Below are 27902 nucleotides of genomic sequence, written 5' to 3' on the forward strand. Positions count from 1 at the left end.
GCCGTTAGAAGCGCCAACCGGCCCCCCCCCCCCCCAGCTCCGGACAGCTCCCAGCTCTGCCCTTCCCTCCCGTAGGGCAGCCCACCGGCGAAAGGAGCTGGGGCAGCGCCGGACACGGCCGGGTTCTTGATCTAGAGGAGTGCTAAGTGCTTAATTATCTTTATGGCATCACTATATTCATTTTTAACTTAAAATGCAGATGGTTCAGGTGATACTGTTTTATTTTGAAGGATATTTTGCAAGATTGACTGAAGCACTCGCACTGGGAAAGTGCACAGGTGTGTAATTTCTTATGGACTTGAATAATTCAACTGCAACATCTGAAAGTATTTTGTATGCCAGTAGCCTGAATTTTCTGTTCCTGAAAGCTGGTTTTAAAGAAATTAAAGTCTTGTTTGGTTTGTTTTTTGCTGTCAGTTATGAAAGTGTTGTATTTTTCCTGTAAACTCTGTGAAATGCCTTTCTGTGATTTCCTTAGTAAACTGTTGAGACATATACAAAATCAGATTTCCAATGGTAAATCAGACTTTATTCTGTTTAAGATTTACACGCAGCACAGTGTGAGGTGTGCAATTAATGGTATACCTTTTGCTTTATGGGCTCCTTTAGCAAATAACTTTTTTTTTCTTTCCTTAGTAAACTGTTGAGACATATACAAAATCAGATTTCCAATGGTAAATCAGACTTTATTCTGTTTAAGATTTACACGCAGCACAGTGTGAGGTGTGCAATTAATGGTATACCTTTTGCTTTATGGGCTCCTTTAGCAAATAACTTTTTTTTTTTTCCTTTTTTGAAAACTCATCTGGATCTTGAGATCTGCTGGGAGATACATACTTACTTTCTTGTGGAAAATATAATTAGCTTTTAATCCTTTTTTGAAAACTGATCTGGATCTTGAGATCTGCTGGGAGATACATACTTACTTTCTTGTGGAAAACATAATTAGCTTTTAATGATCTTCTAATATGTTATACAAGCCGGATGATACTGTAGCTATTTTATATTAGCTATGTATAGTTGTTTAACATCTTGTACCTGAGGAGAGAAATTCTTATTTGGCTGTCTGATGAGTGAAGTAATTCAAATGAAAGTCCTGTAGGATCGGGAATTCTAGGAATAGTTTGGCTTGTTTTCAAAAGGACTATGAGGACATATTGAACTGCTGTGCACCTGTTTTCAGCACACAAATAAAAGAGCCAGAACAGCCTCTGAAGCAGGCACTTGAATGCTGTATCTTTCATTCTTCTCCTCTGATGTGAGTGGAAGCATAGCTATCACATAACACAAACTCATTATTCCACTATGATGCCTGACACAATACTGGCATCTTGGATATATCATGTCAGAGGAGCTGCAGGGTTTTTGAATTAGAAGATGACAAGTTACAGATTATTTAAAAAACCTGTAAAAACTATAGTTTGTGGCTTTCTCCCTGCCTGGGCATGAGGGGTCTCAGGGGAAGAAGGCATTGGGAAGTATCTCTGGATAGTTTTTCTGTGCTCATTGTCCCTCATATGTATGATACATTGCATATGTAGAAATATATCTGACTTTATGAGAACATGTGCAGTAGACACTATGCCTTGGCTTTGTACTCAAATGCTTGCTAATACCAATTTTCTCTAAGGCTTCTTGAAGATGCCTGCTGCCTGTGATTCAGTGCTCGAAGATATTGAAGATATCGTGTCAGCAGAAGATTTGAAACCACATGATCGGCAGTTTTTAAGGAAGAATGTTTTTCCAAAAGTGCGAAAACGCAATTCACAAAAAAATACTCAGCCAGATGATGATCCTCCAAGTGACAGGTAAATTATTGCATATTCCATCTCCCCAGCCCTCCCCCCTCCACCCCTTAATTTCAAGCTGGTGGATAAAATTTCCCTCCATTATGAAAATGAAAATAAAGTGTGTCTGGAATGCACAGGAAACTAAGTTTAGTTTTTTCATTAGTGTTCAAAAGAGATTTTATACATTTATAATGCACCCATAAAGGTACATTGACTCCATTCTGTCAGAAGTCTATGTACAGCTGAACTGGGGGTCTGTAGATACTTCACACTAGCACTCCATTCTCCTAAGTGTTCAGGTACTATATGTTATATAACAAGCTCTGTTTTAGTGTTTTTGACCCATTTATAATGCACCCATAAAGGTACATTGACTCCATTCTGTCAGAAGTCTATGTACAGCTGAACTGGGGGTCTGTAGATACTTCACACTAGCACTCCATTCTCGTAAGTATTCAGGTACTGTATGTTGTATAACAAGCTCTGTTTTAGTGTTTTTGACCCAAGAAAGCACATTGTATGTATGTTGTTTAGACAATAGGAAGTCTAAATACGTTACACACATGTAACACGTGTTGCACATGTCTACTTAATAATCATTAATCTTTTGTCAACAAATTTTGATTTCTAGCTAAGGGAAGTATCTTTAAAAAAAAAGAAGAGTGTGGGAGGAGAAAAAAAATACGTGGACAGGCAAAGGATTGTGTTCTAGGATGCGTGTCGTTCATGTACTGGCATCTTTAGCTCATTGGCACAGTTATTCCAGGAGTTTCAATAAGAGCTTCTTGCAGCATTTTTTTGTTAGTTCTTAAACCATTGTGTGTGCTAGCTCCATGGTGGAGATCTGCCATGCTGCATCTGTAGCCCAGAGAGGTTGGGAAATGACCTTTCAGATGTTAGTGTGGCTGGTGGCAGGCTTAAGTCAAGAATTTATAAAGATGACTTGCATGGAGGGAACTACAATGAAGGGGTGCGGTAATTCCAAAAGGTTGCAGTTTAGCTCTAACTGTTTGCTGTTGGCCTAATTTTAGTGCAGTCACTTGAAGGTCACTTGTTAATGATACAATTTTCAGAAAGTTAGTTGTTTGTGAACTTCATTGTACTGAAGCTCTTCTTATCCTACAGCTCATCTCCATTATCCTACAGTCCCTTCTCAGTTCTAAAACTCTTACGCTGTTTTGGATTTGTTACTGTTTGCATTTTGTTTTATATTTAGAGAATTGCAATTAATTGAGTATGTTCAGTGGACTTAAAGGGGAAGCTTGTTCATCTTTTAACTTGCCTTTTTAATTCATTTTTTTACTTAACAGCATCATTCCTGGTGCTCAGACACAGTCCCTTCTCAGTTCTAAAACTCTTATGCTGTTTTAGATTTGTTACTGTTTGTGTTGCTTGTTTTATATTTGGAGAATTACAATTAATCGACTATGTTCAGGGGACTTAAAGAGGAAGCTTGTTCATCTTTTACTTGCATTTTTAATTAATTTTCTTACTTAACAGCATCATTCCTGGTGCTCAGAAAATCTGGATTCGCACATGGGGATGTTCTCACAATAATTCGGATGGCGAGTACATGGCTGGACAGCTGGCTGCATATGGCTACAAAATTACAGGTAACAAAATCAGGTTTTGGGTGAATGTTCAGAGCTGTCAAGCTGTCATCAAATGTTTTTAGTCTTAATTACACTTTTTCAGATCCCCCTTTGATCTCTATCTGATTTGAAGGTGAGGAGGTAAAGTGTTTTCCTGGGATTAAGCAGAATGATTGCAAGATGAGTGCTTTCAGAATGGTTACATTTTCCTGACAGGACAACTATCTAATAGATGTCACGCAGTGCCTTTTGTGGGTATTTTGCTTGCTAAACTTAATTGAAAAGTTTTCATAAGAGTGGAAGGGAAAGATTTTAATTCTTGTCTAGAGTCTAGCCGGTTGTCTGATTGTAATTGATGGAACCCAAGTGAGAGAGAGGAAGTGTGTTGTCCCTTAGAGATGTGTGTGTTTGCTGTAGGAGCAGAGTTTAACTACATGTGTATTATCCTCTGTTTCGGGAGGGACAATCAGTATGATGGAGGTGGGATGATACAGGATTGTGTTTTGTACCCTTGAAAAAGCTGAAAATGGTGTTTCTTCTTTTCTTCAAGTACTTTAAAATAATCCCCATCATTTTGTTCCACCCCTTGCTGCTCCCCAACCCTAAACTAAAAGCCCTGAACTTGTGGCTGTGCTGGCCACATTTCATCTCCTTAATACAAATCGTATAGAAAGCTTAAAGCATATGTTAATGTCATGTTTCAATGGAGAATTATTGTCTGAGTGCTTCTGTGTAGCTTATGACTAGTCAAAAAAATAGATATATTTTATTCATTGATTCAAGTTTTCATCTGTCTTGCATTTAAACTTGCATCCTGCTTGTATTGAAAGACTGCAAAGTTGTCTTTCCTGACATTTTGCTAGAAGTATTTTATTCCCTGTTTCACAAAATGTTTCTTTCCTTGAACACCTCCTGATGTCGTTAAACAGTTACATCTAATTTTCCTCTTTTGCAGTTGAATAATTCAGTATCTAGTCTCAGATAAATACAGAAAGATCAACCGCTGAACTATTTTAGGGAACCCAGCTGATTCTTTCATTAGTAGTTCAACTCTGAAGTAGATATGCTCTTCTCACAGACAATTGGAGTGCTGGTCCAAAAAGCTTTATTTGTGACAGCTGTTTGTGTAAGACTACAAATGAGTTCTGACTTTTGCCTTGTTACAGCTTTCTTGAATTTAATTTCTCTTTACGTTAATTTCTCTAGTGCATAGTAGCCAGAAGCTACTTCTGTCTTGTCAAGGTTCAGGTGGCTGTCCTGTGCTTTTGGAATTTTATCGGGAGAAATGTAGGAAAGATGGAGTGCAGTGAATGAAGGAACTGCCTAAAATTTTTGATACCTTCTTGTCATGGTTTAACCCCAGCCGTCAACTAGAACTATGCAGCTATTCACTCTTCCCCCCTGCCTCTGCCCCCTACACCCCCGGTAGGGTAAGGAGAAGAGGGAGAAAAAGGAGGGAGGAAAAAAAACCCTCATGGCTTGAGAAAAAGACAGTATAATGGAACAGTAATAGAAGAGGAAAATAAAAAGTGGTAAAAAAATATACTAAATAAAGTGATACAATACAATTGCTCTCACCACCCCATGATTGACTGCCCAGCCCATACCAAGCAGTGATCATGGATTCCTGCCCCCTGGCCAACCTCCATTTATATACTGAGCATGATGTCAGTGGTACAGAATACAGAATCCATTGGCCAACCTGTCCTGTCTGTGCTCCCTCTCAGCTTCTATGGGAAGGTGAAAAAGTCCCTGAGTTAATAGAAATGTTACTTAGTAACAACTGAAACAGTATGTGTTATCAACATTCTTCTCATACTAAATCCAAACATCAACAGCTACTAGGAAGAAAATTAACTCTATCCCAGCTGAAACCAAGACACTTCTCTTTTTAGAAAGTCAAGTGTTCATAACTTTAGGATAGAAATAAGTCTACATCTAGAATCTGAAACTGAGGACTAAAAACTGAATAAAAGTTGCAGCAGCTGGGGCAGAAATACCTGCAGAGTGATTTTGGGAACTGCGTATGAAACTGCTAGTTTCTGGTTGTTATTAAATTGACATCTTAATTTAGTTTATTTGTGTATATGTATATACATATATTAAACAAACAAAGAAACTCCTAGTGTTTAGGGATTGGGCAGAAATTAGCCAGTGTGTTTTCTTCTTTGTGAAATTAGGTAACTTCTTTTTAAGCTGATATGTTTAAGGACCTCTGGAAATTTCATTTTTGTTCAACAGAACAAAAATACTGGCTACAAATTCTGGCTAATGTAAATTTTTACAAATCCATTTGTTGAATGTTCTCCTTTATAGGCTGCTAATGAAGCTGGAACTGAGTGCAAGTATTGCAAGTATGGTAGCTGTGTGTGAGAATATAAGGTGGTAAAGAGGACAACTGCCTTTCTGCTCAATATAGCGATGCTTCTGGTGACAAGTGCATATGAAAGTGCACTGTTGCTACTTGGATTACTCATAACGTGTCTCAGGGTTTCACACTGGGACTGATCTGTTTAATGTATTTAGTGGACCTGGAAGACAGGATGTAACGTACCTTCAGCAAGTTTGTAGACCATGCCAAACTGGGGGAAGCGGTTGATAGGCTGGAAACCAGTGCTGTGGTTCAGAGGGACCTCAATAGACTAGAAAGAGGGCTAACGGAAACCATATGACATTTAGCAAAGGCAAATGCAAAATCCTAGGGTTGGTGTAACCCCAGCTAGTGGTAAAGGTTGGGGGGTGGGTGGGCTGACTAGAAAGCAGCTTTGCAGAAAACGATTTTGGGTTTGAGGTAGACAAGAAGTTGAACATGAGTCAGCAATGCGTTCTTGCAGCACAAAAGGCAAGCTGCGTTAGCAAGAGCGTAGTCAGCAGGTCAGGTAAAGTGATCCTTTGGCTGTATGTGGAGAGACAGAGTTTGGAGTGATCCAATTTGGGTCCAGTTTCGGGCTCCCCATGGATTGAGTCCAGTGGAGGGCTGCCAAGATGGTTAGGGAGCACACAATGTGTGAAGAGAGGCTGAGTTTCTTCAGCCTTCAGAAGAGAAGGCTCCTGGAGGATCCTCGTTGCAGACAGCAATACCCAGTAGGAGGAGGGTGCAGAGGAAATGGAGTCGCTTGCTTGTCCAAGGTGTGCAGTGAGACAAAAGACAACAGAGTCTTGCTCTTGATAAAGTTGCAGTTAAAATTTTTAGCATTCAGTGCATAACTTAATGCTCATGCTGTCCATCTTTCTGTAGAGGAAATGCCAATATAGAAAGTTTCCCAACACTTTGTGAATCTCTCTTGTCAATCGCTTTTTAAGAAAGCATGTTTTGGGCTTTTTTCAGTCATCTGGAAAGTTCAGATAAAATGTCAGGAAGGAACTTAATCTCTTTTTGTCCTATACAGCAAAGTAGTTAGTAGGTATTGCTTAACATAATCCGAATTTCAAACATTTCTTGAAATTAAACTTAATATTGTTTACAGTATGCCAAAAATAGCAAACAAATGTTTTGCAAGAGCTGATTTGTCAGTGCCTCTGTTGCTAGAATTTGTTAGTTTAATGTAAAACTTTTATAAAATTGAGGAAAATATAGAAATATTCACTAAGGTAAAAGGTAATCTGTTGTCACAGCATCTTTGACAGCTATTACTTAAAGAAAAGTGTGTTAGCCTGTTTCCTACATGTTCCTAAGCTTTTGAGTCAACAACACTTATTGAAGAGATGCTGGAATTAAGTTCTGGTCCTAGGAGTTAAAATGTGACCTTGCGGTTCTTGCTCCATTATGAGGCAAATGGTCAAGCACTGTTTCTAGTGTCTTCCATTAATTGCAAGATTGAAAAAAAAAAAATGAAAGGAAGAAGAATGGCATCAGACAGGCTTTTATTGCTAACTAGAAATTGTAACAATGCAACCTGCCTTTGATTGAAAAAAAGATTGAAAAAAAAAAATGAAAGGAAGAAAAATGGCATCAGACAGGCTTTTATTGCTAACTAGAAATTGTAACAATGCAACCTGCCTTTTAAGTTGACTTAGCCAAAACAAAACATGGATATAATGATACCTTCTAATTATAGAAATAATCTTTATATGACTTGTTGCAAAAATTTTATTCCAATGCTATTCCTTATCCTGGTTTATTGCATGGATTCTACCCTGGTTTTGATTTGAACTCTGTTCAGGTGATGCAGAAGTCTGTTTGTTTCCCCCCCGCCAGCCCTGCGTTTCATTTATTTAGAAAGTATTCTTTCTGTACAGGCACCTGTTGTTGTTTTTAGGAGTGGCTATATCCAAAGGTGAAAACTGATGGCTTTGCTATGTTTTTTCACAGCAAAGGCTACCTTTGTCTAGGGAGAGAGAGTGCAGTGTGAATTGGCAATGTACAGTTATTGCAATAGCAGCAATGCTGATTACAAATCAGGAACTGTATCAGCTTAAAAAAAAAAAAGCAAAGGGAAACCAGCAGAAGAGCTTGAACCTATTTTTGTATTTGCTTTTAGAACGTGAAGGTGGAGGCAGTATTCTGAACAAATCTTGCATACCATCGTGTGGGAACACAAAGCTCCTTTGTTAGTCTGAGCCACACAGAAACGTGTGGACCAGCTGCTATCAGTGTAGGGCTGACCATGGTACTTCATGTTCTGAAAACAGTACAGCTGATGGAGGCTTTACTGGTTCGAAAACTGGTTTTGGTTTCTTGGCAGCATGACTTGCTATATAGTTTAGATATGCCTGCAGACCTACTAGGGTGCTCCCTTTGAGATACACCCTGGTGGAAGAAACTCGTGTGGTACAGACAAATAATTCTTACTGTGAAAAATAAGAAGTGGGCGAGCTGGGAGTGCTCAAAATACTGTGAGCCAGATGTTTGCTTGGGAAGGGAATTCAGTACATGTGCCGCTTAACCGCACCTTCCCTCTGAAAAATAGAGCCGAGCATGTATAGTCAGAAGGAACTGACTTGTGAAGTGGGTAGTTGTACTAGCATTCATTGGCGTCTATAGGTTTCTGGTTAGGTTTCTGGTTGGGTGGAATGAATGGCTTTTGGCCCAGCCTTCTTGAATGCATTTTGATGGATCAAGCAGCTAGGTAGGCTTGTTGTTTTGTGATAATTGCTTTTGGCTTGTGGCTGTTCAGGACCAAAGCATTCCCTCCTCAGTTGTTGAAAAACATGCTGGGAAGGGTTGGGGGTGGGGGGAAGAAATTACTAATGACCTACAAATATTAGAAGAATGAACATTAACTCTTCCTTTTATAAAGAGGAAGCAAAAATTGGTATTAACAAACGTTCAGCAAAAGTAGACCAGTAACAGCTTATCTGCACTACTTTTTTTCTACTTTTTTTTTCTTTTCTTTTCATTTTTTTTTAGAAATAAATGCTAGCATGGAATGTTTTCCCTCTTGTGGTACTGGATTCCAGAAGCAAAAAGGGGTATAACTGTTTTGTTGCTAGTTCAGTGGGCTTGGCCTTGGTTTAGCACATAGAAACCAGTTGTATTACAGAGCCACAGCTTTACTTGAGCAGTTTTAGACTAGTCTTTGTCCAAGCATCCTTTTTACTGTCTTTCACAACTTGTCTGCAAGTTTGGATGGAAAGATGCAGTATTTTTCATGGGTTCCGTCCTGTAGTTCCTGAAGAGCTCACTCCGTTACTGTGATTATGGTATTAGTTTGTGAGATTTGCCAATTTCTATTGAAGTTGAATTTTTATAGTCCTTGTTATATGTCTTAAAACTCTGAAATTCACTGTGCAGAGAACTCATGTATTTCTCTAAAGCAAATCTCAAATAATATTTTGAAATACTGTTAAAGAAATTCTCTGCTTTTTGTTACCTCTTCTACTTGTTAATTTTCTAAAACTTGCCAGTTTTGTTTAGCAGTGAATATAGCTGAGGTATCCTTAAGAATGTCCGTCTGCTGAAACAGTAAATTTGAGTAGAAGAAGGAAAAATACAAGGAAGAACAAATGTTCTGATCTACTTAAGACCTCATGTTGAGAAGACAGATGTAAAAGGAAACATGCTTAGTCTGCTGTTGAAAAAGCAGATGAAGTGCTACAACCTAATATAGACTTCAGCGTTCAAAGGCATTGCCTGGTGTTCATTGTGTTGCCTAAACTGTGCTTCCTCACACTTTGGCCATCCCCATACAGATACAGCAACGTGTGCTTCAGCATCGCTTTTATTCATCCAAGCTGAAAAATAAAGAAAATGACTAAGATTGTATAAGTATTGACTCTCAGTTCCTGAATCACAGTTCAGAATCTGGCACTTCATTTAAGTGTTGTTTTGAAAGTACTTATCTACTGCACAATAAAATTTTAATAATTCTAGAGTTTTATTTATTTCATTATCCTGATGGTAGAGATCTCTTGAGCAGGTTACTGTATTCTATAAATTTGTTAACATAAAATTAACTCTCTGAAGCCTGCGTAGTGGTTGATGAAGTATTTTGACTAAAGTTTCTGCTGGTTTCTGCTATCTTTTTGTTGCTCAGAATCAGCAGTTGGTCCATTTTTCTCTCTCCACCCTGCTGATAATACTTCTATGTTGCCTCAGAAGCATCATGTAAAACAAGCAGTAGTGATTACTGTGTAATTTTGGGGTGCTATGAGCCATTCTCATTGCAAGACATTTTTAGTATTCTTTTTTTTAAGCTAAAAGACAAATTATTAGCTTCTCCTGAAGTGCTTGATATTTAATCTTATCAATCAGAGAATTCAAATTTAGTCTTTGCTTTTAGATTTGTACTTTTCAAATGGTTGTGATTGCAGCGCCAATTTAGAAAAAAAAGATACTTTATAACCCTTTTTTGGGTGGGAAAAGGGGGAAAAGATGATACAAAATAAACCAAGCTACTTTTCTGGTGATGAGGGGCGTTTCTGTTTTCTCTGGCAACATTAACAGTCATTAAACTGTCATTTCTCTGTGAAGCAGCTGAACAGTGGAGAAAAGTGAACCGGGGTGTAAAACCCTGTGGTGTTTTATACCCTTGCTGAAGAATTTCCCTGTTGTTTATAACTTGTAAAGTCAGAATCCTGTATGATTTTTGCATTGTTTGATAACCTTACACACCTGCATAACTACTCCTTCAACAGGTTTCTCTTTCAGATTCAAACTGACTGATAATCTGGACATAAAAGCTTTTGGTAGCTGTTACTGAGAGAAGCAGTCAAGTAACTTGTTTCTGTACCTGTTGTTAAAGCAAGATAATTAACAGTTCCAGCAATATGGTCTCCTGCTTTCAGAAGGTCTGAGTTGCTGCTTGTCACAAGTTTGCTTTATGTTTTGGTTCTTGGTGCCTTGGCCCGACAGCCCTGCTGTCAGGAACAGCTAGTATGTGAGTGCTTGGGTGTGGGCATGGTGGCTTTTGTTATGTTTATTTTCCTTCTTTCACTGCTGCTGAAATAACTGTTAGAGTTGGGCATATCAAGCACCATCTTCCAACTTGACATCTGTTTCGAATCTGAAACTCGTGGTGAGATGGTTAAGAGGATGAAGAGAGAGGGTGAAATGGGACATAGAGGAAAAACAAAAGGTGATATTTATAGGATGGAACAGATGGGATTGCATGAATGTAGAAAATCAAGATCTCACAGTTCTTTAGGAGGAATACAGGTATTCCCAGTGCAGCCTGAAGTGTCCAGTAAGGCAGTGAGAGGGATGATGGGTCTGGATATTGTTGGGGTGCTTTCTTGCAGTGTAGAGTTAATACAATATTATGCCGTGACTCGTCTGCGGCAGTGCATGTTCCCCAGGTCTCTGTAAACTAAAGTGTAATTGTGGTTTTGGCAGCTCTATTATGGCTCCTGCGTTCTCTGTGAAACTTCCTAGTGTGTGTGTAGCTACAGTTCTGTTACCATCTCTGACTTGTCGTGCATCCTGCTCTGGGCTACCTCTTTGTGGTGAGTTTTTCCTACCTCAGCTTCCTCAGCATCAACTTCTTATTCCTGTTACCCCACTTGAAAGAAAGTTGCCTATCTAGCTTTGAGGATGTTGTCTGTGTTACAGGATTGAACTACTCTAATTCTCAAACTGGGAAATGTTTCCCCTGTTTATAGGGGAACTAGAAAGAACTAGTGTGTGTTTTCCCCTCATAACAGCTTCCTATAGTCACTAACATTAGAGCTTAATCTGTGGAGTGTGTACTCTTTTCTCTATTCCACTTAAAACCACCAATTTTACAATTCCTCTAAATTGAATTGATTTCTTGTAGTGTTTTTCTTTCACAGACACAGAGCTGGCAACAGCAAGCTGGGAGCAGGCCTGAGCCCAAATAAATCCTACATGCACATTATCTTCAGAGACACTTGTAGAGAGCTTACATAGGTAAATTTAAGCATGCGTATGTATTTTGGGTTATTTCTAGCGGCAGAACAATTGGCTGTGAGCTCTAGTGATTATGCAGTAGGGTTTAGTTCTGGCAACACTGGACTTCATGTAATCCAGAGGAATGAGTTTGAAAAGGATTGAACCATGAAAGGTAAATTTCAGCTTTTGGTAATGTGCATCCTTGTATCCGGAATGTGTCCCCAGAGTAGATGGTTAATCAGTAAATGAAGCATAAATAGCAGTGATGAAGTGAGTTCAACATGTATGTACAAGTGATGTAGATCTTTGTAGAGTGCTCTGCTGAGACATTAGTTCCATGTGGTTCTTTGTGGGATAAATAACGATTTATAGAAGATTTGTTAAAGCTAGTGAGAGAACAGACCAGATGTGTACCGGAAGAGATTTTTGACCATGTAATCTCAGAGGTAGGAGCGAGATTGTATTTTGATCAGACCGTTTGTAGGAGCACCCAAAAAAGGCTTGGCTGTTACCCTGGCTGGCTGGGAACAGTGGAGGAGGGCTGATGTTTAGTGCAGGCTCTTGCTGTAATTTGGCTCCAGTTTCATTTGCTGGGAAAGATGAAGATTTGCTACGGTTTCATTTGCTCGTAAAGATGAAGCTTAGTTGTGAGTTCCTTACTTTTAAGAAATTGCTGATTAGGACAAAGTTCTCTAAACTTGCGATGGTCAGCCTTAACTCTGCAACTTTGCATTAGGAGGCTTTTAATATGTTTTGGGAATGCTTTTTTGGTAGTTGCAGTGTGTGTGCCTGTGCAGCGTGAGCTGCTATTGCTTTGCGTTACTCTACGGAGGCAAGGCAAGCCAAAGTGAGTTGGTTTCTGGCTTGTTGCTGATAAGAATTTTGAATGTAGCACACCTAATCTTGACCTGTGATGTGTCTCCAAATGCAGAGCGTTGACCTGGATGTTATCCTGCTGTCAGGCCTGAGGGTATGTTAAGAGACAAGACAGCCCTGTGGTTATGCAGGCTGGCTGGAGACAGGAGAAATTCACTAAACAGATAACGGACACAAATTGGTTTGGGTGATTTTCCTTAGTGATGGGAACAAATAAAATCCTTATTTCTCTTTTTCTCAGAGCCTTTTACAGTTATAAAGGAGTAATAAAAAAGAATAAATACTGGGGATACCGTAACGTTTGGAGTAGCTCGCACTCGTGACTTTTTCATCTGAGGACGGTTTAGAAATGTGTGTTGTGTGTTGCGGATAGAGGCCGGGCCGCCGTGTGTCTGGGCAGGGTGCAGTACAGGTGGGAGCCAAGAGGTGGCAGCATCAGCCCAGCAGAGCCGGCCCAGAGCCCGCACCCCTCCGCGGGGCCGTTAACCCCTTCCTTTCTGCTGAGCTGTGCTACTCAGTTAATTTAGGGACACTGCATTATCATTCCCATTTTAAAGTGCAGTCCGTATGCGTTTAATTAAATCGGCTTTAATTAAAATTATTCGCTATCATTCTGATCTTTCGGCTCTTTGGCTGGCAGCTTTGCTACTGAATGTTAGGAAGGTCTATGTTTTGTGCTTTTACTGACTACTTTTTATTTGTATCAGACCCTTTAGTTTCCCTTCCAAGGAGTCTGTGTTAACGGGTTTTGAATTCATAAAATATCATAATTGCTAACATCACCTTTTTGAGGAACTGCTCCTTTGGATGCCTCTTTCTGCCTCATGTTTGTTTGGTTTAGGAGGTTGGCTTAATTTATATAAGGACTTCTATTTGGAGCATTAATTGAGTTTTTTTGCTTATAATGATCACCATGGTCCCCTGCTTATTTTCACTAAGGGATGATTTTAAATTTTTATTTTTATTTTATTATTTTATTAAAATAATTTATTTATAAATTATTTTATTTTATTTCTTTATTATTTAAGGGATGATTTTATTTTTACATTGTCTTAAATGTGTATTACACTCAGACACAAACTTTCAGTGACTGCTGAACAAATGCTATCAGTTGATATGTGTGACTACTGCATAAATAGAACCACAAGCTTAGTTAATAGTATAAAGGCAAACGGTGTTCAAGTTAGCAATTGATTATGTTACAGCTTATTAAGGCTTGCATTTCAGAGAGGTGGTAACTATTGTCATCACTGCAGTGCTATCCTAAGTTTCCCAAACTAGGTTTTTCATTTGTTTAAACAAATTCTAAATAATATATAGGATATGATTTAATGTTTGGGTTGGTTTTTTTTAAGGGAAAGTGCTACTTGATGTGAATTAACACCCTAAGTTCAATGTGGGTGAGACCTACCTACATAGTTTGTGAATTTTGTATGGGGTTTGTGCAAATACTTTTTTTTTTTAATTTGCCATTCCTATTTTTATTGAGCTTATCTTCAGGAACTTCTGAGTTGTATAATTTTTTTCTTTTTTTTTTTTTTAAATTTAGTTATGTAAAATCTTTTGTGAATGATGTTTAAAATAGTGGAGATGAGTAAGCTGTCAAAAGGCAATCTTTCCCTGGTACGTGTTAGGAGCAGCAAAAGTGTGCACTGGGAAGTGTTTGAATTTGCAGGGAAGGAGCTCTTCTGAAGCAGTGTTGGAGCAGGCTCCCATACTGTTTGTTTGTATCCTCCTCGTGGTAGATAGGGAATAATCGTTGAATCTTCAGTCCTTCTGTTCTTCCCTGTGGCCTTGCTTAAGAGCCTATTTTGAAATTAAGCAAGTTATGCAGAGGCTCTTCATCTTTCCAGAAACTGAGTAAGTTTTTGGTCCCTGAAACACTATAGGCAGAGATGCCTTTCACCCCAAGAGAAGTGATAGGCTGCTCAGAGAAGCAAAGAAACGTCTTTATTGCATCATAAAGCTGTGTTTTAGAATGTTTCATATTGTCATAACCTATTTCTGCAGTTCTTAGGAAAGTACAACCTCATCCTAGCCAGTTTCTGTCACTTTTTTTTTTTTTTTTGGTGTTCATTTTGGACACTTAAGGAAAGCACGAGAAATGCTGTGACCAAGCATCCTAGCACCCATGGTGACCTTTAGTTGACTTTAGCTAGTGCAGTCTTTACAACCGTGATGCTTAGCCAGGGTACAACGTGTCTGCAGAAATGCACATCCATGAATCTTGCAGCATTTGCGTGCTACCAGTTGGAGGTAACACATTAAGTGTTGGGGCTGAGGAACAGGCTTCATCTGTTTAAGCAGAAGACATTAGCATTTGTCTTGTGTGTCAAATCCCTGGGTTTGGAATTTGCTTACAGAAAGAAAGAAAGCAGAAACTTTTGTCTTGGATGACTATAAATAGGTTTTGAGTTAATCGTGCCAAAACTGAATTGCTGTTGATTGGTACAAGACACTGGTGTATAGAGAAGTGAGTTTTTTGGCTTGCAATATAATAGAAGACAGATCACTTGGCTGCTGATTTTATTAGGCATTTTGGACCCTCAGCTTTTGTTGGCTGGGCTTTAAGGGTAAAAGTGTGCTTGTTTGTAATTGATTCCCTAAGTGATAGTTGACTTTTGAAATTCTGTTGTTTATTTATGGGTTGGCATTTTTCTGTTTGTCTTTTTCATGCTTTGAAAAATTGACTTACCATTGGTAAATGCTAATCTTCCTTTCTGAATGTAAAGATTTAGTCCATCAGATGAAGGTAAATTTGAGCATCTAGTATTTATTTAACTAGAAGTGAGTCTGACAATTGGTCGTGATGAAAGGAGAATATCAACTGAATGGGCTTTAGAAGTCTACTAACAAGAAAATTAAAAAATTAAGAAGTTTAAGTCTGAGGCAATCACCTTGATCTATTCTTAAGAGTTCCAAATATTCTTTGTAGTATTACTGTAGATTAGGAAAAAAATAGATTTTTTTTTTTTTTTTTTTTTTGTTAGAAGGGAAAAATGTAATTGTTCACATTTTTTTTAGACAAAACCAACCAACCAAATCAAACCCAAAACAAAATACCCAGGAAACTTATAGGAGGGAGGAGGAGTTTCTCCACAAATTTACCCCATGTTTGTTTTTTTTTTTTTTTGACAAGGGCTCACCTGGAAAAGATATGGGGTAATGGGTATAAGTTACTCCTGGGGAGATTCTGATTGGACCCAGAAGGAAAATTTGTCCTGTTGGAATAATTCCCCATCATTGGACACTTTAAAGATTCAGCTGGATGGGGTGCTGGGCCATCTTGTCTAGGCTGTGCTGTTGCCAAGAAAGGTTGGACAAGGTGATCCTCGAGGGTCCCTTCCAACCTTGTGTTTTGTGATTCCATAAAACTATTTTGCTGTGACGCTTGTGTCTTTTTATATAAAAAAATAATAATAAAAAGCCTGGTTGGAAAACTATTGTATTTTCTGAGCTGTCTTTGGGTCTATCCACAATTTTCCAAATACAAACACAGCAGAGCAGAAAACTAGCGTTTTCTTCTGTAGGTGGCTGACAGTTCATTTACAGCTGTAGCTTTTCAGTGGTTTCTCGCTTTAGCAAGGCAGAAATACATTTAAATGGAGGGGACCATAAGCTTCACCTCTGCTGGTCAGTGAGTTGGGGAGAAATTCTCATAGTTTAACAGTTCCTCAGTGTGATGCTGCTCACCTGCTGGCAGGCACTGGGTAAAGGGGAGGAGTTTATTTCTGGGGTGTAAACTGATGCAGAGGAGGACTGGGAGAGGAATTTTAAGTGGATTACTTTCCCTGACCACCTGTGGAGAGCAGGTTGTAAGTTTGTGTTCCTGACTGGCAGAGCCTTCTCTAAGACTGCTGCGGTCTGTCATAGATCATAGGCCAAAAGGCACCTGCGTGGTTGAGCTTTCCTTCCCAGGGTGAGCCCTTCACTGATGTTTGTTTGAGCTGGTTGTCGAAAACCTCCAGTGATGGAGAATGCATAGCCCCTTTTGGATGATTAACTACTTTTCTGGTTGAAAGCTGTTTCCGAATGTGTAACCTAAATCTTTTAGCAGAGTTCAAGCCTATACTGCCTGTGTTTTCTTTAGTGGGTATGGAGAACATCTGACTCTTTTCTTCTTCATAACAACCTTTCGCATATTTGAATACTGTTATCACTTTCCCCTGTAGGCATCTTGCGTGAAGGCTAAATAGACCTAATTCCTAAAAGCTGCTCTCATAGATCGTGTTCTCTAGATCTCTGACCTTTCTTGTTCCTCTCCTCTGGATGTAATCCAGTTTATTTTCATCAATCTTCAAGTACATTAGTCTGTTTATGTAGCGTGTACAATTCTGATAAATGGGCAGTAGGTGAATTTTTGGTGCCTTATTCAAGATTAGGTTTATGAAACCTTCAAATTGAGGTTCCAGAACAGCTGAAATCTGGATCAAAGTCTATTAGAGAATAGCTCTGTCATAATTGACTTTTTTTTTTAAAAAAAAAAAGCAACTTTTTTTTTTTTTAAGAAAAAGAAGTGAGAACTGCTGAAATGGACTTATGTAGAAAAATACTTATGTGAGATGGTTTTTAGAGCAAACTGTTCAAGATGGGGAAGTTGAAATCTTGGTGCTAGGTTGTATACTGTCCTGAATGGAATACCTTATTTCTCTGTGTCCATTTTTAATGTATGTGAACTGAATGCTCTTAATTTATAGACCTTCACAGTTTTTTAACAATTTACTTTTGTTGCTCATTTAGGGACACTGCTGTTGTTCATAATGGCAATATTATAGATTCTTAAGGTAACACAAACCCTGAATTGCTAAGCCAAAGGTTGTCATCACACTTTTGTTGTTTGCCTGTATTTTTTTCACTGTAATTTCAAAAATACTCTGGCCATATTTGTTTTATTTTTTGACCATTTCAGTCTAAAATGAGGTTAGTTTCTTCGTTTCATTTACTGCAAAGTTGGACAAATCGTTAGGAGTATCTATGCATATGTATTAAGTCATTGTGAAAGGAAGAGAACAGAGCATTAACAGCACTGAGCACTCAATAGATGGCTCATCTATTTAGCACTAGGGCTTACTTATGCTGAGTTAAAGTATGTGCTTGGAAAACTATAGCTTTAGACTTGGAACGCTTCATTTTACTGCTTTTTACAGTGATTGATTTCTGCAGGTATTTTGTGCAAATTGATCCGGTAAAGAATCCATCTTTATGCCAATCTTTTGGGCCTTAAAGTTTCTTTTTTTTTTTTTTTTTTCCTTTTTTTCCCCTTCCCCTCAATACGTTAGAAAACTTGACTTTATTCATGTATGCAGCTTCATATGTTTCAAGAGTTTTAGTCATGACAAGCAGAGAAATCTTGGCCACTTAAATTTAGTGAAGAAAAAACTTTAGAGAAACATTAGATTAAACTTGATTTTTGATGTCAGACTTGGGAGAAGACCTATACAGGGCTCCATTATAATAAGAGTTCTGCTAAGGCTTGTTTATTTTCTCCAGAATGTTTTTGGAAATAAGCTGTAAAAAAAAAGGTACTTTGAACACCTTCTTCCCCCTTCTTTGGTGAGGCCGGTTTAGGTCAATGGGCAGAGAATTGTAGCATTTGGTGTAGATTCAGTCTATAAAGTTTCAACTTTACGTTTCCTTGTAGCAATCGTTTGGGTCACTTCACTGGTTTATTTGAATTTACTTAAATGAGTAAGGACTTTACAAAGTAATGTGATAAACTTAGTATCATAGTAACTTCCATACCATAAATCGCTGCTAGATGGCACTGTGTAACTGCGTGTTGACCAAAATTATTATTGAAAACTATTTTGGAGACACGTTTAAATTAACATTTAGGTTAAAAATGGCCTTTTATTGAATTTTATTTTCAATTTAGTCACTTAATTGATCCCACTATAAATGATCTCTTGGCTCAGGGCCTTATTTTGCATTGTTCGAAAGGACTCAAAAGTTCAGAGGCAGCCCTAGAAAGTAAGGTAACATTTTCCTGCATTTCCCACACAATTATTAATAATGCAGAAACATTGCATACATTAGGCTTGTGTAAATATCCTAGAAGATTATTTGGGAAGAAATGAGATCCATTGTCAGTTCGAATATGGTCACAAAGGAAATGAAGCAGTGATTAGTATAAAAGCCTTTTGAGATTAGAGGGATTTGTATGACTTTTCTTAATTGATCATCATCCATGTATGTTCATGGTACTTACACGAACTCTTTATTTTCAGAACCTTAGCTAGGAAAGCTTAAAACTGTTGTAACTTTTTTTCTCTCTGTAAAATTGGATTTTTGGCTTCAGAGTGAGCGTGCCCTATTACCGTAAGCACAGTAGTTGTTCATTCATGGAAAAGATCATATCCAAATAGAGCTTATGGGTGTGGTACTAAGACGCTTGCAATGTGATGCAGCCGGGGGGTTTCTGTGTCCAATCAGGATGGCGTAAGGTTTTTTTCATCATGATCAGCGTTAGCAAGTGGTTTTCAGTGTGCGGGAAGTACAATATACTAAACAGTCCGTTTCCTTTACTGTAACAGTTAAATACATTTTAGACATTTTGGCAAGGCAGATTTTCATGGTTCTCAGGTACGTACATCAGGAAAGTTTACATCTCTTAAAGATGTGGATTCTTCCAACGAAAGAATAAAGTTTGTTTCAGCTGCAGCTCGTGCTATGTATCATTAAAAAAAACAAACTCCAGTGGGTCTGTGAAGTGCAAAAATAGCATTTATGTTACCAGACTGCATGTTTTCTGTGTGCATGTATGAATTTTTTTTGCATCATTAAGTATATTTTACTTGTTTTTTGGGAAGGGGGAACAGATGTAGTTGCTGAATGCTGTAGTTATCTCTTACTGTAATAACTATGTGGACTTATTTAATTATTAGGGTATATTCTTCATTTACTTCCTGAGATTTTGCTGGTTACTGTCTTTGTTCACACCTGTACTGGCGTATCGGTGATTATTTGCATTGTGTGTATACAACATTTCTAGTTTGACTCACCTTCCTGCCACTAATTGTAATCACTTGATAAATTTGTACTTCAGAGTTCCAGGTGTGCTTCCTAGCACACGCTAAAGAGAAAATGGAAGATTTGGCATAACACTTAATTCTTTTTAAAAACAAACAAATGGAAAATATTAGCAGATATTGGTGCAGGGACTTTTCTTAAAGGAAGACTCTGAGGAAATGTTGAGCAGTTACTTTTGCTTTCTTTAGCCGCCAAACTTTATTAAAACCAATTTTTTCACTGAGGTTTCGGGGAAACCTCATTTGTATTGAAGAAGTGTTCTTACAAATACTGTAGACTAGAAGGAAATGGAAAATGGATTCTAGCCATGTATAATTTTCAAGACTTTGAAATCACGGTGATCTGAATTAGTTAGTTACATGAGGCTGGATGGCAAAAGTAAGATGTTTGTACCTGTGAACAATGGAAAAGCTAAGATGATCTCTTATCTTAGCTGAAAGTTTCCTCAGTTTAGAAAAAATACCTAACTTTAGTATATTTATTCATAGCTGCTCGTCCCTGATCGTGATGCAGTGATTCTAAAGTACTTAAGTTTCAGTTTAAAATGTGAAAGAATTAGTTTAATATAACTCTTTTTCTTATTTTGCAGGTTTTCACAGCCTTTGGTTTGAAGCAGTAAGGCAGCTTCTAGGATGAATTAGTAACATGTAGTTGGTTCAAGTTGAGATCTTTTCTCCTGTATCTTGCTTAATTTGGCTCTTCCAGAAAACAGCTTAATAATGAAAATAATGTTTTTTGTATGAACTGATTTATAGGTTCTTATTCTTTTGGGAGAACAACCTGTTGAAGGACCATTTTTTTCTTTTTTCCTCCCAAGAGAGCTGTGCCCAAGTTGTGATTTAAGAAGGGATTTGTAATTTAAGGTGTCTCCTTTACTCATACTTAATGGACAGTCAAAGAAGGAACATTAATATAAACTGGATACATTTTCCTAAGTTTCAGTGAAAAAAAAAAAAAAAAAGTTGAAAACTTCTGTGAGCTAGGATTCGGTTTGTTGTTTTTGTAAGATCTGAGATACTGAGAAATGCCTGCTAATCAGCAGCGTGGCCCTGTAAAACTTGGTTTTAAGCTTTCATAGATGTATTTTTCCTTTTCATTAATACAGTCTTGCTCTTTGTAAAAGCAATTCCATTCCCATTAACACCTACTTCTGGTACCAGGAACTAAGTCAAGAATGCACTTCAATGTACAGAAAGTGTGGAACTAGTTAATGTCCTGCTAACATCAAGGAGCCTGTGACTTAAGAAACAAACTGTGTGGTATTTGATACCAAGTTGTACCCAATTGCTTTAGACACACTTCAGTATTGAAAACACATGTGCCATCTATGGTGCAAACCATATTCTCAATAAACCGATTCCTAAAATGAAAGATTTAAAGCCTGGTGAATGAGGTGGGTTTAAGATGTGTGTTAAATGGAGCTGCTCTTCTATCTTTCTATATGCTAAAACGTATTTCTTTAACCTCTACAGAGTCTGCTGATTTTTTTGGCATCACTTTCTGTAGCATTGTTCCACAAATATTTTCATAGTTATCACTTGAAAATAGTGTCTTTTAAAGTGTCATTCTGAAATAAACAACGAAGAGACTTCTTTGGCAAAAAAACCCCAAGCAAACAGCTGTTGAAATGGGACTTTCCATCCTTGGTTTAAAGATAATGTTTTATCTGCTACATCAAAGTGGTGATAAGCAAAGGACTACCTGGGGAATGCTGAAATATCGATCAAAATAGGTGTGCAAAAGTGGTTTTACCAAACGTCTTTAGATATATACATCAGGTTCCTAAGTTAAGTCTAATTAGCTAAGTGAGAAGAGACTTGCTTTCCTGAAGCACACCCTGGAGGTAATGAGTTCAATAGTGTTGGCTTATTCCCTTTGTACAGGGAGTTCTGCTCCTAACTCAGAGGACTGAGAGATGTGTAGTCATTGGTATGAATACTTTCATTCTTTCCACCCTAGTTATTATAGCAGTAGGACTGAGTCTGGGGTTTTTTGGTTTTTTTTTTTTTCAACCTTATCTTCACTCAAATTGCATAAATCCCTTCAATGTTTAGTCAACCTTACAGTTCTTCAGGGTTTTTGTGTGTATAGCTGAGCATGTGAACTGCGTTAATAAGTTACAATGGCAAGTCACATGGTCAGGCTAACAATATAATTTCAAGTTCAGCTGAACTTTCAAGTTTTGCATTTGTTGAGAGGGCCCAGGATTTTGTTTCAAGTTCAGTGCTTCAAAAATGTACTTAGCTAACCACGAATTAGTTGATAAAAATGGCCCTTGTTCCAGTGCTGTTTTAGCAAGTGTAATTGCTATGCTTTTCTGACATTTTATCTTTGAATCCATGGATCACCTTTAAAGCACAGAAGCAGGTGCACAGTTCTTTGACATGTTCTATAAACTTTGCTGCAGAGCTGTCCGTGCTTCTGACAGTAGGTTATAACTACTTACTGGACTGTCTTCCCAGCTGCCACTAAAACATTGTCTGTGTCTGGAAAGACATTGATTCAGTCCAGTTCTGTGTTAATATTTATACACTGAGTAGTATCCTACGTGCTAAAAGAAACAAAACCAAAATTGCAAGATCCACTTGGTGGGATGACACCAGTCTCCCATCCTTGGATGCGATGTGATGGAGTTGTGAACGTGTTTGTCAAGTAAACAAGTGCTTTGTTTCACTGAATTCAATCCAGGATGTCAAAATTCACAAATGCTTTCATTCTATGTCTTGTGAAAAGAATATTTATGTTAAATCTTTTCCCTAGTATGATGAATTTTAAATATACTTAGTGATGTCCCTTAGTGATGTCTTAGTGATCCCCTAACATGATGTATGTTAGGATGCTTTACTATTGTAAATGAATGGACAAAGATAGTTGTGCTGTTTTGTAGCAAAAGTTCAAGTTAATAACCGTAATGTGTAGATATTCTTAGTGTTTTGCGATGGATGTTTCTCAGTAGGAACCAAAGTGATTTAAAATAAAAGTGCATGATAAGATTATATGTTACTAGGAGAAAGGTGCAGGTCAAGTACACTCACTTAGATACGTTTTTAGCTTTGCAGTAGACAAACTAACATTGTAAGTATCTGAGGTGGCTTGGTTAAAATGAAGTACAATGATATAGTGCCACACATGAGAAAAACAAGGTATTGTACCCAAGGAAGCAAAATGCTCCTTTAATTCTGTTTACACTTGCAAAGACTCATTTCTGTGTGTGCTGAAAACTTCACAGGCATCTAAAGTTGAACAGCTGTTGTAGAAGCAGCTTAAGCTCATGTGTCACTTGTTGTTTATAATATTTGAATTTATAATTCTAAAGCAGCATCTGTTATCAAGGTGCCATCCAATATTGTTTGGCTAGCATGTACAAGACAAACTTGTAGCGTATATACACAGGAGACTCACTAAATGTAATAAATTCTGGGTGGGATATAACTTTTTTTTTTAAATATATATATTTGTCCTTGGCTAGAAGGTGGATCAGTTTGATCTGGTCTTACTGCCTGGTAAAGGGCAGTAAGGCTTCAGCAGAGAAGGGATTAGGTCACACTTTAAGTTTCCCTCCATGGGGCCTCCGTATGAGTGCAGAGAAACAGGTGGGTTTTTTTTTTTTTTTTTGGAGGTATCATCATCTTGATGCTCCCTGTGGGAAAGTTAAATGCCTCTGTAGGAATAATAATAAAAAAAAGAAGATTCTGTTCTTGCTATCAGTAATAGAATAGTTCTTTACTTCAACCCTAATCTCTTTCAAATCTGAAGAGGAAAAAGGACCTATTTGTCTTTGTCTTCTGAGTTAAAAGACAGATATCACTGTTTCTTGAAATGTATTTAATGCAATTATCAGTTGCACTTGAGAAACAAAATGCCGTCACTGTTGAAAAGTGTGTTTTAAATGTTCCGTCTTGGAGTTTTTGAGTATTTCCATTTGCTGTAGTTGCCATAAAGTTCAAGCTTTTGCTTTCAGTCAGCCCTGGTGGTCACATCATCATCTCATTCAGCAGTAGGAATGAGGCTAGGAGGTGGACTGTATGTGTTGTCTGGCATTATATCCAGCTAGGTCTGTCTGTCGTTTTATAAGAAATGCTCTAACTGAAGCACTTGCATTGTAAAATGTCAGGTTATTTCTGTGCTTCAGTCTAGAACATACTGACTACAAATGAAAAAACCCTCTCCCAAAAATATGAAATAAAACTGTTAAGTTAAAAAAAACAAACTACACACAAGTTCGTGTTTACCCTAAAACTGTGACTGAATCAGTATCTTATCAGGTAATCTGGGCTGAGGCCACCTTGACTTTGTTTACACTGTTCTCAGATGTATCACTTAAGAAAGGCACTCAGCTTCTGAAGTGACCAGAGACCAACATCTAATAGGGAATGAGCTTAGCTTTTTTCATTACTTTAATATCTAATGGGAGCTTAGTTTGAAGAAGTATTTTGGAGCCTTTTTTGGTATCTAACCCTATGTTGTGAAATCTTTGGTGGGCTGCCTTGAAAAATCGGTTGGTAGGATGAAAAAATAGAAGTTGTTCAGAAAGGGGCATAATTGGTCGCTCACATGAGGGGCAGTTTGGTTTTCTTCAGACTCAGGTAAAGGTGGTCTAAATACTTAGGTTATAGTGATGTTTCTGTGTGGGAGTTGTTCAGAATGGATAGCCCGTTGTGAACTTTTTAATATAGATTTTAATTAGCATGCTATTCCTACCACCTGCTGAAGTAGAGTTGGAACGTCTGCTGACCTGAAATGAATGCACGTGTTCAGTATTAATACTGCATGTCTGGATCCAGACAGCAGTCTTTCATTTTGACGTGCACATAGTCGAAGTAAATTAATGTTTAAAATACGAATGCTTGAAGTTCAGCCAGAGTGTGCATTCATAATTATCTTCAGGCTAGCTTAAATAGAAAGGCACAGTGCTTTTTTTTATTCTTCATTTACAGTATGTACGGGTAAAATTTGCAATATTAGTAGATAAGTTAATTATGCTAACTTGTTTTCCTCCTACTCATGAACAGTATTTATTAAAAGCTTTTAAAACATTTTAGTTCAGTGTGTGCTGTGTTTTTTCATGTATCTTGAACAATTGATTTAAACTTTGTATTTTCTAGTTGAGTGTATACATGCAATTAGTCTTAAAATTATTAAGTTGTTAAAGGAATGTCTAAATCATTGTAGATTTTGTGGTCAGACAGAAAACTGCTCTTCTGTCTCAGAAGAGATGTTTTCCAATGAACAGCATCATGACCTTTCAGAGATTCGATTGTGACCAATTCCCCCTCCCTTAATTTAAACTATATATTCTTAAAACACCCAGAAGTAGATCATTAGTCTAAATACTGCCATTCGATCCAACCCTGCTGACACTATGGCAAAACTTGTGTATTTAAAATAGAGCACAATCCTACAGGCAGCTGTAGCTCTAGCAGCACAAACATTTTAATACTATTTTTTGATTGTGAATCAAGTAAAGTTCAAGCACTGAAGTACTTCTCAGTCAGGACAAAGAACTTTGAAATATTTTAGATGCTGAGGTAATACAAGTGTCTGTAGTAGTAGCAATTGATGGCAAGAAAGGTAAGTGATAAATACTGCTGTGTTGATTACTTTTGCAATAATGTGACAACGGAAAATCTTCCCAGTGATTCTTTTCTTTTTGTTTGTTAAAAATTAATAAATAACCCTGATGATTAATGGAAGTCATGTTCGCTGATTATAAGACTGAGAAGCCTATTGGTAAATCATTTATCTTATTTCTCATGTTGAGACTACAATGAACCTAAGCCCAAAGCTGTTACCTGTAGAGCTGTGTTCAGCTCTAGTTCAGATAAGCAGACAGTGTTTTTAAATCTGAAACTTATTGAGGATATAAAATTAAAACAAACAAAAAAAGACCACCCCATCACCCCCAAAACACCCCAATCTATATAGAATTATAAATGACTATAAAAATGTTTGTGTTGGTGTAACTGCATCTGCATGTGGATTGTGTTTGAGTCTGAGAGGTGTCGTCCCGATACTGGTTTTTGTTGGTAAGTGTTTTACTAGTAGAACTCACAGAAGAAATGTAAACACTGATAAACCCGTAATAACTGAGCTCTGAATAGGGACTTTTGCTGCTGACCAGTGAAAAACATTTTTTTCTTTTTTTTCTTCTTTTGGACTCGTGACTGATGACTGCTGGCTAAACAAAGAATGAGCAAATAGATTTCTCGTACTTCTTAATCTTTCTTCCATTAGATAACTTTCTAGCTTGAATTCAAGTTTTACTGTCTAATCGTAAAATTTCTTGAGTATGGAGATTTATTATTAAATGAGCAGTTCCAGTCTTGTACTACGTGCTATTTATAGTGTTTGTGGGTTCATCTGATACCTTCCTTCCAGAAAGATTCAGCTGTGGTGAATCTTAAAATGCCTCGTGTTTCATGGTTGACTGTGAATCTGTTTTTAAACTATCTGCAAGGCAAAAAGAGGTTCCTCACTTGTTCTCGTCTTACCTGCCTCTAGAAACATCCTGATTTTACAGCAGGAAATGCATAGGTGTGATTGCAGAGCCAAGTATTTTTGAGTAATGTCCTCTTCATTGTATTATGCTTTGAAATATTTATGTTTTAACTTTGTCATTTTTAGGCCTTCAGGTGAAAAGCTAGCTGCTTTTGTAATCTGCTGACCATCTTCATTGACAAGAGTTTTTCTTAAAATCTTACAATCTTTTTTTCTTTGTTACGTGTGCAGGTAAAAAAAAAAAGCCAGGGATCAGGCTACTGGTGAAAGTCCTTCCATTATGCTGTCTCATGTCTCATCTGGAACCACATCTTAAGTCATTGGACAGTCTTTTTCTAGGGGATATTTGTCATAACAAAAAAATAACTGACTCAGACTGAAAACGTGAATCAAGTAAAGAGAACATTGCAGATATCTGGAGTAATAATGCTCAAGGTTTTAACTATTTCTCATCACAGTAATTAGGTAATTCAAGTCTTCAGCTTAATATGGCATAAATCAGGAAAAATTACTGTTTCTGAATCACCTTTTTTGCCGACTTCTTCACTGTCCCCCCCAACCCCTGGTGTAAAACAAACATCAGATTTGAACAGAATTTTTTTCTTATGTGACAACTTAATGAAGAGAAAAGTGTGTGAAGTATTACAAGGAATGTCTTATGACTCTTATTCTTAAATTCAGTACAGTTATCTTCTGTGCAGCTTTTCCTTCCTTTTCCTCTTAAGCATCAGATGGTGATCATCACAAATATGTAACTATTAGTGTCTGCCTACAGAGTGGATTTTTGTGTGCAAGAATAACTCAGGGTTCTCTCCAGCAAATGTTACTGTGCTTTTTGCTATGGTCTGACAGACATGACCTACATTTAAGAAAGCCCTCTGGGTCTGTCTGGTTCATTACTGTCTACTTGCAGATGCTTCTTCGTAGATGGTTAGTTGAGGTGCTTTTGCCAACCTCTAGGTTTTTTTGCAACATTTTGGTATAGTGGTTTTGCAAATTCACGTTGTCCAGGAGTAAGAACCTGACTTGCTTAATAGAATTCATGTGGAGCTTAGTTTAAAGCATCTTTCTGACTTTCTAATAGCAACATTGAGAGCTTTTTGATTTTTTTTTTTTCTTGTCACTGAACTTCAGGTTGCTCTGGTTGTTAGATGAAAGTAAATGTATATTTACATATGAGATCTCCAGTCTCTATTCTGAACTCTGCTTGAGAGTCTGTTTTCAGTAGACTGCTAGAAAAGGTTTTGAATATATGTTAAAGACATTTCCCAAACCAGAGGATGTGTATTTTCTCCTTTAGTAGTAGAAGACTGGTTGCTGTAACTGGCATTATGTACTTTTAAGGTAGTAATGATCTTTAAATTAACCAATACTGCTTGTGTTTGAAATGCTAATCCAACAGACTGTATGGTTTGTACAATTATTAATACTCTTTGTCTATGTTGCTTAGTAGTTAAGAGGTTAAGCAGTTCACGAGGCGGGCTGGGGGGAACAAGAGCAGTTTGCGTTTTGTCAATTTTCAACTGCAGTTATCAGTAAATCATTGCAGCAGCTTTCCTTATCACTTGTTTGCACAAAAAAAAAAAAAAAAAGAAAAAAGATCGATAGTATACACTTAAGTTTAATAACTCATGGGACATCTTTGTATACATACTGCTTATTAGGCTAGTTCTTAAGCACTACAGAAGCATAGCTATACTGTGTACTCATGACATGAAGATGATTGATCTGGGCTTCATAGTAAACATGATTAATTTTAGAAGGCCCCGGTTACTCAGACAGAGAGGGCGTAAACACTTAGTAAGAATATGCTTCTCTCAATAATTC

At 37.6% G+C, this 27902-nt stretch overlaps 1 protein-coding gene across 5 annotated transcripts in view; it reads left to right on the top strand.

Moving 5' to 3' along the window:
- CDKAL1 (CDK5 regulatory subunit associated protein 1-like 1) overlaps positions 1 to 27902 on the top strand; it is a 428699-nt gene that overhangs the window by 2846 nt on the left and 397951 nt on the right. For 3 of the 5 annotated variants that reach the window (XM_014941103.1, XM_014941106.1, XM_014941105.1), the window contains 2 exons: positions 1631 to 1808; positions 3291 to 3403. In XM_014941103.1, the coding sequence (XP_014796589.1) occupies positions 1642 to 1808; positions 3291 to 3403 (280 nt within the window). In that variant the 5' untranslated portion in view covers positions 1631 to 1641. Of the gene's footprint in view, positions 1 to 230; positions 279 to 1630; positions 1809 to 3290; positions 3404 to 27902 lie in introns of all 5 variants that reach the window. The other 2 variants (XM_014941102.1, XM_014941104.1) reach the window with 1 other exon arrangement.

Source organism: Calidris pugnax, unplaced genomic scaffold, assembly GCF_001431845.1.
Source record: "Calidris pugnax isolate Ruff unplaced genomic scaffold, ASM143184v1 scaffold8, whole genome shotgun sequence".
NCBI lineage: Eukaryota > Metazoa > Chordata > Aves > Charadriiformes > Scolopacidae > Calidris > Calidris pugnax.